This window comes from Pipra filicauda, unplaced genomic scaffold (assembly GCF_003945595.2).
Source record: "Pipra filicauda isolate LSUMZ 115617 unplaced genomic scaffold, ASM394559v2 scaffold267_size1258537_pilon, whole genome shotgun sequence".
In the NCBI taxonomy this organism is placed as follows: domain Eukaryota; kingdom Metazoa; phylum Chordata; class Aves; order Passeriformes; family Pipridae; genus Pipra; species Pipra filicauda.
Window position 1 is genome coordinate 735,562 of NW_024104384.1, and position 11,212 is coordinate 746,773.

General features: G+C 52.4%; 1 protein-coding gene and 1 long non-coding RNA gene across 2 annotated transcripts in view; one reads left to right on the forward strand and one right to left on the reverse strand.

The window, feature by feature from the left end:
* The window catches only part of LOC120323459, a 27,010-nt gene extending 17,859 nt beyond the window's left edge, over positions 1-9,151 (reverse strand). Inside the window, exons 1-3 of the long non-coding RNA XR_005563927.1 lie at positions 8,947-9,151; positions 7,193-8,592; positions 6,674-6,967 (exon numbers count right to left, since the gene is read on the reverse strand). This is a non-coding gene — a long non-coding RNA (uncharacterized LOC120323459). The remainder of the gene's footprint in view (positions 1-6,673; positions 6,968-7,192; positions 8,593-8,946) is intronic.
* WNT8A (Wnt family member 8A) lies at positions 6,697-10,492 on the forward strand. Its single transcript, XM_027736162.2, has 6 exons — positions 6,697-6,847; positions 6,939-6,972; positions 7,187-7,325; positions 8,249-8,374; positions 8,477-8,619; positions 9,579-10,492. The coding sequence occupies exons 1-6, from the start codon at positions 6,777-6,779 to the stop codon at positions 10,140-10,142; spliced, it is 1,077 nt and encodes a 358-aa protein (XP_027591963.1). The 5' UTR covers positions 6,697-6,776; the 3' UTR covers positions 10,143-10,492.
* The last annotated feature ends 720 nt before the right edge of the window (positions 10,493-11,212 follow it).

Consider the following 11,212-nt stretch of genomic DNA (forward strand, 5'->3'; position numbering starts at 1 on the left):
TACATGCTTTTATAAACTTCATGTGTGAAGCATTCAGTGCTGCATGGCCAAGGTGGAAATAAAAGAGATTAACCCAAAATAGCACTCAGTATTCAGAACGGGCTACTGTATATAAATCCCAAAGCCACGCTCAGATGGCTGGGCCAGCCAAGTTGAGCAATGAGCATGGAAATTTCACCACGTTCCTGCAGTGGGACTGCTGGACAGCTTTTAGCCCGGCTGACACTTGAGATGCTCAGATGGGGGGACTCTGCAAGCCTGTCCCACCCCTCTGTGTCCACCCACCCGGCCTGACACTGTCACGGGGTGTGTGCGGGATGGGCTGGGCTGGGTGTGCGGTGCAGGGAGGTCCCACAGGGGGGAGCCTTGTCACCAGCCTGCGGGGACACTTCCCGGGACACTGCCCCGGGACATCACCGCGGGCATCCCCCTGCCAGGCACCCTCTGCTCCCCACACTGCCTCTGGGCTCGGTCCTGGCACTGTGGCTTTGGCTCCATTTCCACCCGCTCAGAGTTAACGGATGTAAAATGTCCTGTTCATCCTCGACAGGGATGGGCAAAGCTCCCTCCAAAACCACCACAGCTCCAGTGTTCAGAGCTGATCTGGGAATCACCAAGGGACTATGATCAACAAAATCTGTTTATAAAGAGTGTCACCGGGGAAAATTCACCCCATGAAGGGTCCTAATGGGTCTCTGTGCCTGCAGGATGCTGATGAGCCAGACCCCTGACCCAGATCCCACCTTACACATTCCCATCAGGTCAACTTTACACTGAACAGTAAAGGCCTAAAACTGGTTTAGTAAAGCCAGGGACCTTGCCAAGAATTGTAATCTCACTCCGACCTCAGACAACACTTGAGGTGTCTCCTCCCACCTGAAAAATGAATAAATGCATGGCACTGCCAGACTGATTAAAGCGATATATGAACATGGCATCGATGCCCAGCTGCATTATGAAAAGGAAATATGCACCTCAACCCCTGTGAAAGACAGGCAAGGCAAGAGGAGCTTCCTTAGGGGGAAGCAGAGCAAAGTGCTGGAGGCCCAGTGGCACCACGGGTGGAACAAGCCCCGCAGCAGCACAGGCTCCCCACTGCCTTCCTGGGCAAAGCTGGTGCCAGAAGCAAGTTTTCTCCCCACTTTGTTTCTCCCAGCAAAACTCAAAGAACTTTTAGAGTTGCTCACAGCCCAGCTTTCTGCAGAGGAAGCCTCAGCCTTCTGCACTCAGAATCACTTCTGTCCAAAGAAATAAAGATGAGTTTTAAGAAAGTATTCGTAGCTCAAATCACCATTTTCTTCTGTGAGCCTCAAAACCTCCCACACTCAGTGTGCCATACACAGCCAGCAGCAACACATATATCATCCAGCCCAGAAATTAAGATATTTGGGCTTGTTCTGTTCCCTGTGACATGAAATGGGTGGGGGACAGGAAGGGTGACAGAACCACGGCTGCAAAGGGATAGTGCAAGGACCCACGCTGGGAAAGGACAGGGAGCACCACAGGAGCCAGGTAGTAATCAGTTAATTTAACTTGAGTTTGGCTGGGAATAATTAAGAAGGAGGTGATAATTTTCCTCTGTATCAAGTGCCCAATCTCGTCCTGGATAGGCTTTTACCTGGGAAGTGACACTTTGCCAGGACAGAGATCTGGTCCCCGCATGCAGATGCCCAGGCAGTCACTTCTCTGCTGTACTAACACCGTTTGCATGACACTTCCTTTAAAGGTGAGGAAAACAAAACACTTCTCCCTACCTTATAATGCTGCTGTGTAAACAGCCCTGTAGGTTTTGGGGGACACACCTAAAGGAGGCAGGTGAGGTGAGGCTGATCAGGTCATGGAGCTGCCTCTCCGGGGCCGACTGGGCAGCCAAATCCTCTCAAGAGCTTTCCCAAGAGAGAAGGGCACTGCTGCTCACAGGGTGAACATCTCCCCTCCAGCCATTGCCCCCCAGTCAATTGGGCTGGAGGGGTCCTGACCCATCTCCCAGCCCATCCTCCCCACCTGCTTCACTCCTGACACACCATGAGCCCACAGCCAGTTAAATCTAGCCCTTGAGCCCCTTGTCCTTTCTCTTGTTGATGAAATAAGTGTTTTTTCCTCCCTCATTTGCTCCACCTTCTCATTTCTATCCTAAACCCAACATCCTGTGCACCCAGAGAGCTCCCAAGAGCTCCACAACTCCCATCAGGACATTCCCAAATCATCTCGACAGCCTTTGCTGGGAAGCATTTATGTCCCTGCCCAGCTTGTGGCTGGAAAAATCAGAATTTGGATCCAAACCTTGATTTTTTTTTCCTTCCTGAAACAAAAGGGTATAAAGCCCAAACAGTGCACCTTACAGCCTCCTGTGGTCCTGCTTTCTGGCATCCCAATGGCTCTGTGTTCTATTCCTGGATGTGTTTCCCTCAGTAGCAGAGGCTCTTACCTTGGACTTGCTCACTCGTGGCCTCTGTGATGAAGTTCACTGCTCACCCCAGCACGCTGCACATGGGGTTGTGCTGGGAATCAGGATTATAAGGAAGATGGAAAACTTGGCTGCACTGGTACAGCTGAGGGGGACGAGGTGCTGCAGGGAGACAGGAACTCCACAGGGTAATTTTGTCACTGGGAAAGCACATCCCAAGCTGGTTCTGTTGGGTGGTTTAACCTTGTTTTCAGTGAATATCAGGCCACTTCTAACTGTGCCAACACAGGCATGAAGAGCACTAAGCCCGTGGGGTAGGTGTGGCACAACACCAGATTCCAGTTTCACCTCCATCCCCAATTACCATCCATTAATTAAAACATATTCGTTATACAGGCAAAACTCCCATCAGCATTGCCAAGTCCAGGGCTTGGGTCCTCCCAGTGGGAACTGCCACAGCCCACAAGGGACAGTGCCACAGGAAGAACAATGGGGACATATTTTCCCCAATACAGGAATGTTGAGAAGGGTAAAAATAACAATTCCTGGAAGAGCTGGGTGTGCAGGAGGGCTGCCCCATGGCTGCTGTGCTCCATGGTGCAGTTCTGAGCAGCACAGGGACACATCCCCTGTGCTGTGCACAGACCCAGGGCACGGCATCACCCCCGGGGGCTCAGGGCTTCCCGGGGAGACCGAGGTGGGAGAGCCCCATAAAACATCCTCCACCTCGCCAGCCAGGGGGTGGCTTTCTAATTACCCAGGTGGGTTTCTATTGTAAGGAGGGCAGCAATGCAGGATTTGACGCCAGGGCTCTGAATGTGTCACCTGCCCAGGGCAATTTAGCAAGTGGCCTGTGCTTTATGTTCCTGCTGTCCACAGCCACAGGGCTTGCTGCCCTGGCAAGCCAGGACCCCACCCCTGTGGGACCTGCTGCCCTGATAAACTGATTTATCTCATGTCTGCCTTCCCTTAAAACCCACACTGTGATGTGAAGAGGGTTCTGTGGGTGTGTGGGGCTGTATATACTACTGCTGTTTCTTTACTCAGGACAGATACCAAAATGCTTTAAGATTTTGATCATCCCATGAAAAGCACTGGCTGTTCAGTCACATAGCAAGAAAAGAAGAAACAAAGCATCAGGATTTTGTCAGTAAAGCCAAGGGGCTCCAGCTGACATTCAGAACACTGCTTTTCCAAACAGCCTGTCCCTCAGCAGCACATGGGGCCAACACAGGCTCTGGTGGTGCCTCCATGCTGACAGCTCACTGTGAGGTCCAAGGCTGCCCAGAAAGACTGACAGTGCATTTTCTGCATAACCAGGTAAATTCAACAGAATTTTCCTCTCAGCCTTTTTTTTCCCCATCCAAAACGAAACCAAAAGCAAGTTTCCAGGCAGCGGGGAAGCCAAAGAGAAACCATTTTCAGCAAAAAAACTACCTTTAGCATCAACACTACCTTCAGCATCAAAACTACCCTCAGCATCATCTCTCAGATGGGACCTCTGGCTCAGGTGACCCAGGGTGTGACCAGGGGGCTGTTCCCATGGGTGATGGGGGAGCATCCAGCCCTGCAGCCCCCCAGAGCCTGGCTGGTGACTTACAGAACAAAGCACCAAAATCAGCTTCTGAACAGCTCTGCCACTGAGCTCAAAAAGACCACCCACCTCTGTGCCTCAGTTTACCCAACTGCAAATAGAGATGTGTATGTTTAATCTCCTGTACAGCAAAGACGTTGCACAAACCACTCTGTAAGTGCAAAATTCAGTAACACAGCAAGAGCAAAGTCTGCTTTTGCCTAAGGTGGGAAAGTCTAGCAGCAATCCCACTGGGATGACTGCAGTCCTTGCTGGATGACCTGCAGAAGTGCTGCCTCCTGCTCGTCAGGGCTGAGCTGTGAGTGTGGAAAAAACCTGCAGGGAAGCAGGAAGGCTTGTCCCAGCACGCTGCTTTGTTTGCTGACAACCAGTGCAAGTGACAACGTTATGAGTGACTTTTGAGATCCCTGTGACTTTAATTGGAAAGGACATTTTTAACAGCCCGAGAGCTGTGCGGTCCTGCCAGCGGCTGCTCACGCCCAGGGACGCTGTTATTTTTCTGGCATGTGATGGGAATATCATGTGTGAACTGACAGAGCAGACACACCAACGTTTTTTTAGCTGCAGAAGCTCTCTCACACACACAAAAAAAAAAACCAAAACACATCAATGTGCCCTCAGGGACAGCCAGGCACAAACCCCAAAATTACCTGTGTGCATATAGAAAATGCACAGCAGATTTCCAAGCCCTATGCATGGGCTTTAATCAATGAGCTTCCCTGATACATGGGAAACACTTCATTCCCAGTAATTGTCCTTTGACAGCTCTAACAAGTAGGATCTGTTCGGGATGGTAATGATTAAAATGCTGACTCACAGAGGGGTTTCCATGCTGGCGGGACTGCACCAGCTTTGTGCTCACTTGGAAGGTATTTTGCATCCCTGCTTTTCAACCAATCTGCAATTTTAATCCTCTGGTTGCAAACGGGTTGTTTGTGGCTTTGCCCAGCTGACTCCAGGTTTCCCTGCTGCAGGGTCTGGAGGGAGAGGGCTCTCCCCTGGCTCGAGGATGGGCAGCAGGACAGGGAGAGTCCCTTTGCTTTCTGCAGCCAGGAGCAGTGAGGAGCTGGTCTGCCTGCTCAGGGCAGGAGGGAGAGGAGTGACAGGTCCCAGCAGAGGCACCTAAGCCCATAGACCTGCACTTCAGACACCAGCACTGCGAGGTGTCAGACCCCAGAGCAGGTTGCTGGCTCTGCTCTGCTGCATTTCATGGCAAGACAGCAAAGTACTTCACAAAGGTGTTTGAGGTGCAGCCTCCTGCCTGGCCATAGTGCCACTGGCTGCTGCTGCTCAGCTGCCTGTGAGGATGGGGTTCATCCCTGTGTGGCCCCTTCTGCTCATGGGGCAGCCCCACAGGTGCCACATGCAGTGCAGTCCCATTCCCTTGAACCTCACTTTTGCAGCCCCTTCACCAGTCCCCCTGCACCATCAGCAATTAACACAAGGAGATGGGTGTGCCCAGAGGTCAGGCAGGGGGCTGAGAGGAGGAGGAGGAGGAAGGCAGCACCTCTGTCCTGCCACAGGGCCATGGCTGGGCAGAGGCTGTGCCTGTGCCATGGGGCAGTGCCAGGCAGAGCTGGGGGGCTGTTGGTACTGCTGGCACAGCACAGCACTGCTGTGGGGCCAGACACCCACACTGCCCCATGGAGCAGTCAGGAGCCCTGCCCAGGGTGAGCCAGCCCCCAGTGGGACCATCCACCCACAGGAAAACAGACTCGGCAGTTTCCATGAGTACCATCTCCCGTTTCTCCATGTGCAGCATCACAGCACCTCACAGCCCTTAATGACACTGGCCAGAGCTATTAAAAGGCTTTTTTGGGTTTCCTCTGCTGAGGATTTTCCTTTCCTGAGCACAGCTGATGGCTCAGCAGTGACAGAGGCCCCTCGCTCTGCTCAGGCTACGGGCAGCTCCCGCCTGCGGAGCGGCAGCAGCGGCCGTGCCTTTGCTGCAGCAGCTTTTACCGTAAGGAAATTGCCAACCCCAGAAAACTGTTCCCCTAATTACAGCGTTGGAGCAGGGAGAAAACCACAAAAATGATTCACACAGTGTTCCCAAGCTGCAGCCGCGTAAATTAGAGAGATCTCCAAGCGCTCCCGAGCCGCGCTCGCTGTTATCGGGATGGAAATGCAGGAACTTTCATCATAAAGAGGCAAGAAGGGAAAAAAACCTGCCGTTAAACGCATCTCTGCAAGCCAAGGAGACCTGGGAGGTCTATCCCCTATAGATCTTTACAGAAGGGTTGTTAAAACTCCTCGGGGAGTTCTCGTAGGAGGGAGCAGGCAGATAGCAGGGAAACTATAGAAATGCATCAGCTTGTTATTTCGGAGGGACATGGGGACAGAGCCTCTGCTGCCAGCAGAGGATGAAAAGGAGAAGGCAAGAGGACTTGGGGTGAGCAGAAAGGGATGGGTGGTGGCAAGGAAGAGAGTTAAAAGTGTCCCATTGTTAGGGAAGTTTGCTCTCCTTCAGACCATCCCGCTCCCAGGGACACCGCGCCGCCTTTTGAAGTGCGACCTTAGGCGGTTCCTTGTCACCCATTGGAGCGGGAGCTTTTTCACCACATTAAGTCATTGGGTAGCAAATGAATGGGGGGTTTTGACTATTCACAACTTCACCTTATAAATATCAGGGTTGGAGGTTCCTGCAGCTTTCCTCCATCCCCATAGCTCACCTTGGGAAGGAGCGGAGGGAGGCGGCCCTGCTTGCTCGGAGACCTGTGGTGCGGAGAGCTACGGATCAGCCAAAGGGATCCAACCCTGCTCCTTGTGGCAGCCATGAAGAGAAGCACCTTCCTCATCCTCTCCCTCACAGGGTTCTACAGTGCCATTCTCCATACAGCAGCATGGTAGGGTCCAACTCAGTGGAAAGGGCATTTTTTAGGGATGCTCCTCAGCCTGTGGTAAGCTGTGTGATTCATCTTCTTTTCTTTGTTTCAGGTCCGTGAATAACTTCCTGATGACAGGACCTAAGGTAATTAACACATGGACTGTCAGGAATTTAAGTGGGGTGATTTTGTTTTGCAAATGGGAAATAGTGCTTTTCCAAGGAACCAGGCTTCCCAGGGCACATCGGCTCCAAGTCCTGACAAGTAAAAGAGGGAAAGGACCCGCAACCTGTTTATGTCTGTTTTCACTGATAAATGGTAAAACGTGATGGATTTTAACCCTGGTGTTTCCCGTGCCAGGCTTACCTGACGTACTCCAGCAGCGTGGCAGCCGGGGCACACAGTGGGATGGAGGAGTGCAAGTTCCAGTTCGGGTGGGAGCGCTGGAACTGCCCCGAGAGCGCCCTGCAGCTCTCCACACACAACCGGCTCCGCAGCGGTGAGTGCACCTCCACCTGCCCCACAGCATCCCTGCCCCAGCTGGGATGTGCTCTGGAGAGAGCTGGTGCTGCCAGTTAAATTGACTGATGGAGAAGGGCTTTGCCGTCCCAAAAATCACAGTTGTTTTTCCTCTGTCTGTATTGCTGGTGTCATAATTAGCACTAAAATTTTCCTAGGGACCCCAGGCTCTCTCTGGATCCCTATCCATGCTAGGCTAGAGCTCAGTCCTCCCTGCAATGCTGCTCCATGGGTTTGCTTCTGTCACTTTGAGCAGTACAGCATCCCGGGGAGTGCAGTGTCACAGACACCCAAGCTTCCAGTGGGGAGAAGCACAGGAGAGATGAAGGGAGAAGCCAGAGATGTGCACTAAGAAACTGTTTTCATAAGAAAGTTGTAGATATTTTTAAATATTATCTACTTCAACGGGCAGGAATTTCCTCTTCCCCAGAGCAACATCTGTATTTGGATCTGTTCAGAAAGCCAAAACGAACTAGATCAGGAGTGTGGGAGCAGACAGCTCTTAGCACAGATTCCAAGGATCCATGATGATTTTCCCCAGGAGGCAAGATCAAAGCACAACATACCTCCAGGCAGGGAAGGACAGAGATGAACCGAGAGCCAGGTGAAGGGCCAATTCACCTTGGCCAGAGCACTGTCTTAAGATCCTACTCTTGCCAAGAGGTTCCATCCTCTGCATGGACACCTGCATAATATTCAGCGAAACTGCTGTAACCCACAATGCTGAAGCCTGAAAAGATCCAGTCATGAGAATTTAATTTCTGTAGCACTTTACCTTTTGCACAAACTTGGAGGGGGGTATTTTCTCCTTGCCCCTTTGTAGCACAGGAGGTCTTCATCCCTGACAATCTGGGGCTGATGTCTGTGCTTGCACGTGACAGCTTTTTTCCCCCTCTCCTCCAGCGACCCGGGAAACATCCTTTGTACACGCCATCAGCTCTGCTGGTGTCATGTACACCCTCACCAGGAACTGCAGCCTGGGGGACTTCGAGAGCTGCGGCTGTGACGACTCCAGGAACGGCCGTGTGGGTGAGCTGCCATCCCAGATGGACTGACACCCTCTCTCCATCCCCACACGGGTTTCAGGGCAGAATTTGGCAGTTCTGTGCTCAGCCTGTGTCTGCCTTGCAGGTGGCCGAGGCTGGGTCTGGGGAGGATGCAGCGACAACGTGGAGTTTGGGGAGAAGGTTTCCAAGCTCTTTGTGGACGCCTTGGAAACAGGACACGACACCCGTGCGCTGATCAACCTGCACAACAATGAAGTCGGGAGACTTGTAAGTCAGACTCATAATAATACTGCTAAATAATAATAATGTCTATAATGAAAACAAAATCTGAGTGACCGGTAGGCTGCTCAGGTTCCTGTTTCCAGTCCCCCGTGACAATCTAGGCCCTGTAGTGTTTGGATGGGGGAAAAAAACACAGCCAGAACCTGGCCTTAAGTCTGAACACGGGGAACCACCATCAGAGTTATTCCCACTTCCAGCTCCTCCTGCAGCAGTGCAACGCAGTTAACTGCTGGCACACACCACTTAGTCAGAAATGCATGGGGTTTGTACTCACCTAGGCTTGTCTGGTCTGCAAAACAAAGCCAGACCCACCTTCCTTACTTTCTTCCAATATGCATTTCCAAGCTCTTTGGCTGGGAAGCCAGGTGTCAGCTGGCCCCCCTCACAAGCTGTCTGCCAGACTGCCCCGTTCCTGCCTGGGCTGTGGAAGCTCTCAGCATCTTGCCAAACCTTCTTGTCTGCAAAAACAAGGACAGCAACACTTAACATACCTATCTCATAGGGTGTGTCCAGGCTTAATCTCACATAGATACCAGTGATTGGGACCTTATAAATACCAGAGGGAGATAGGCAGATAATATCTGTGAAGTGCTTGGCCTGGAGGAGATGCAGAGAGGTTGGGTACGATTATTCCAAAGCAGTTTCACACATTTTGAATGAAACCTCTGAGAGGGATGCTGGGTTGATGCTCTGATGAGCCGGGTTTTTCCTCGCCTGGATTCTCCCACAAGGGCTGGAGACAATAGCTTGTGCCCACTTTTATCTCTGGCACAGATGCTTTGCAGAAGCTGAAATAAGAACATCGGCTCATGTCTTGGAAGGACATGAAGTCATGCCGAGCATGAGCCACTTTTCACCCGTTGTCCCCAAATTATAAGCGCCTGATTTTGAGGTTTAAACGATGATGCTCTGCTGCTCCTAATTTCTCCACCTCTCCCACCGAGGCGGTGAAAGACACGATGAAACGAGCCTGCAAGTGCCACGGGGTGTCGGGCAGCTGCAGCATCCAGACCTGCTGGCTCCAGCTCGCCGAGTTCCGTGAGATCGGGAACTACCTGAAGATAAAATACGACCAAGCCCACAAGCTGGAGATGGACAAGCGGCGGGTGAGGGCCGGCAACAGCGCCGACAGCCGCGGTGCCACGGCACAGACCTTCCACCACGTCCACGCCACGGAGCTCGTCTTCCTGGAGGACTCCCCCGACTACTGCACGAGGAACGCCAGCCTGGGCCACCACGGCACCGAGGGCCGCGAGTGCCTGCAGACCGGCAAGAACCTCTCCCAGTGGGAGAAGAGGAGCTGCCGGCGGCTCTGCACCGAGTGCGGGCTCCGGGTGGAGGAGCGGAGGACGGAGGTGGTGTCCAGCTGCAACTGCAAGTTCCACTGGTGCTGCACCGTGCGCTGCGAGCAGTGCCGGACGCTGGTGGCCAAGCACTTCTGCACCCGCCGCGACAGCGCCGCCGCCCCCAACCACATCAGGCAGAGGAACAGAGGCCACAAGAGATAAGGGGCGGCCACGGCACCCCAGGGGGACGCTTTGGGGCCCTCACGCTGGGGAAGGAGCGTCCTGGGCTCTGCAGGGCTCAGCGGGCACCGTGCCAGGGGATGGGGTCTCCTGTGGATGGACGCAGTGAGACCGGGAAGCACAAGGCACGGGCGCTGAGGGGCCACGGTCCTTCCTGCTTCCATGTTTTTTCCTCAGTATTTACCAGTAGCTTCTTTCTTGTTGGGAGTCACTTTATCTGTGAGACAGAGAGAAGAGTTTCACGTTTTAGGTGGGCCCAACCCCTTGTGCCCCTGCCAGCGGGTCTGCCAGTGCCAGCGGTGGGGCACCAGCCCTGCAGCCAGACAGTTGGGAATGGGAGCTGGGGCCAAAAGTGTGTCCAGCTGGGTGATCCCATCCCAGCAACCCCAGGTCCCAAAGCTGGGACAGCCCCGGGTCCCGGCCCTTCACGCACAGAGGCTGCTCAGCAGCATTTCTAGAGGAAAACTTATGCACTTTCTGATGTGAGAGGAGGTTTGGCAGTGCCGTGGTGTGCGTTGCCACAACTGCAGCCTTTTGAGGGTTTTGATAAGTTTACAGCCAGTGTTTACAGATTTCCCTCCCCTCTCCTTCTTTTTTCCCCCCTCCTTCTGTTTGAATTTTGTATTTTGGCACAAGAAGCCCTACCCCCAATAGAGAGTAGCTTCGTGTATTTGTACTGGATGACATTAAGCAGTTTACAGTTCCTATACTTTTTTTTTTTTTAATTAGCAGCTAAGAATTCTGAATTCTTTATGCCTGGATGTTGTTTATTAATAAGTTGTATTATTACTTAGCACAATCTGTTTTCACTATATATTTTGAAGGTATCCCTTAAGAGTTAGATTTTGGACTGTATTTTGCAATAAACACCACAATGAAAAGAACTGGCTTTTTCCTTTCTGGTTTCCAAGCAGTATGACTTTGGGTGCAAAATTGTCCCTTTCTGTGTGAAACCCAGCACTTCCATGAATTTCTCATCATTAATCCAAAAGCCACCGAACCCAGGGGGAAGGTTGCCCTCCTAAATCTCAACAAGTTGGCTCCAGCCTCCA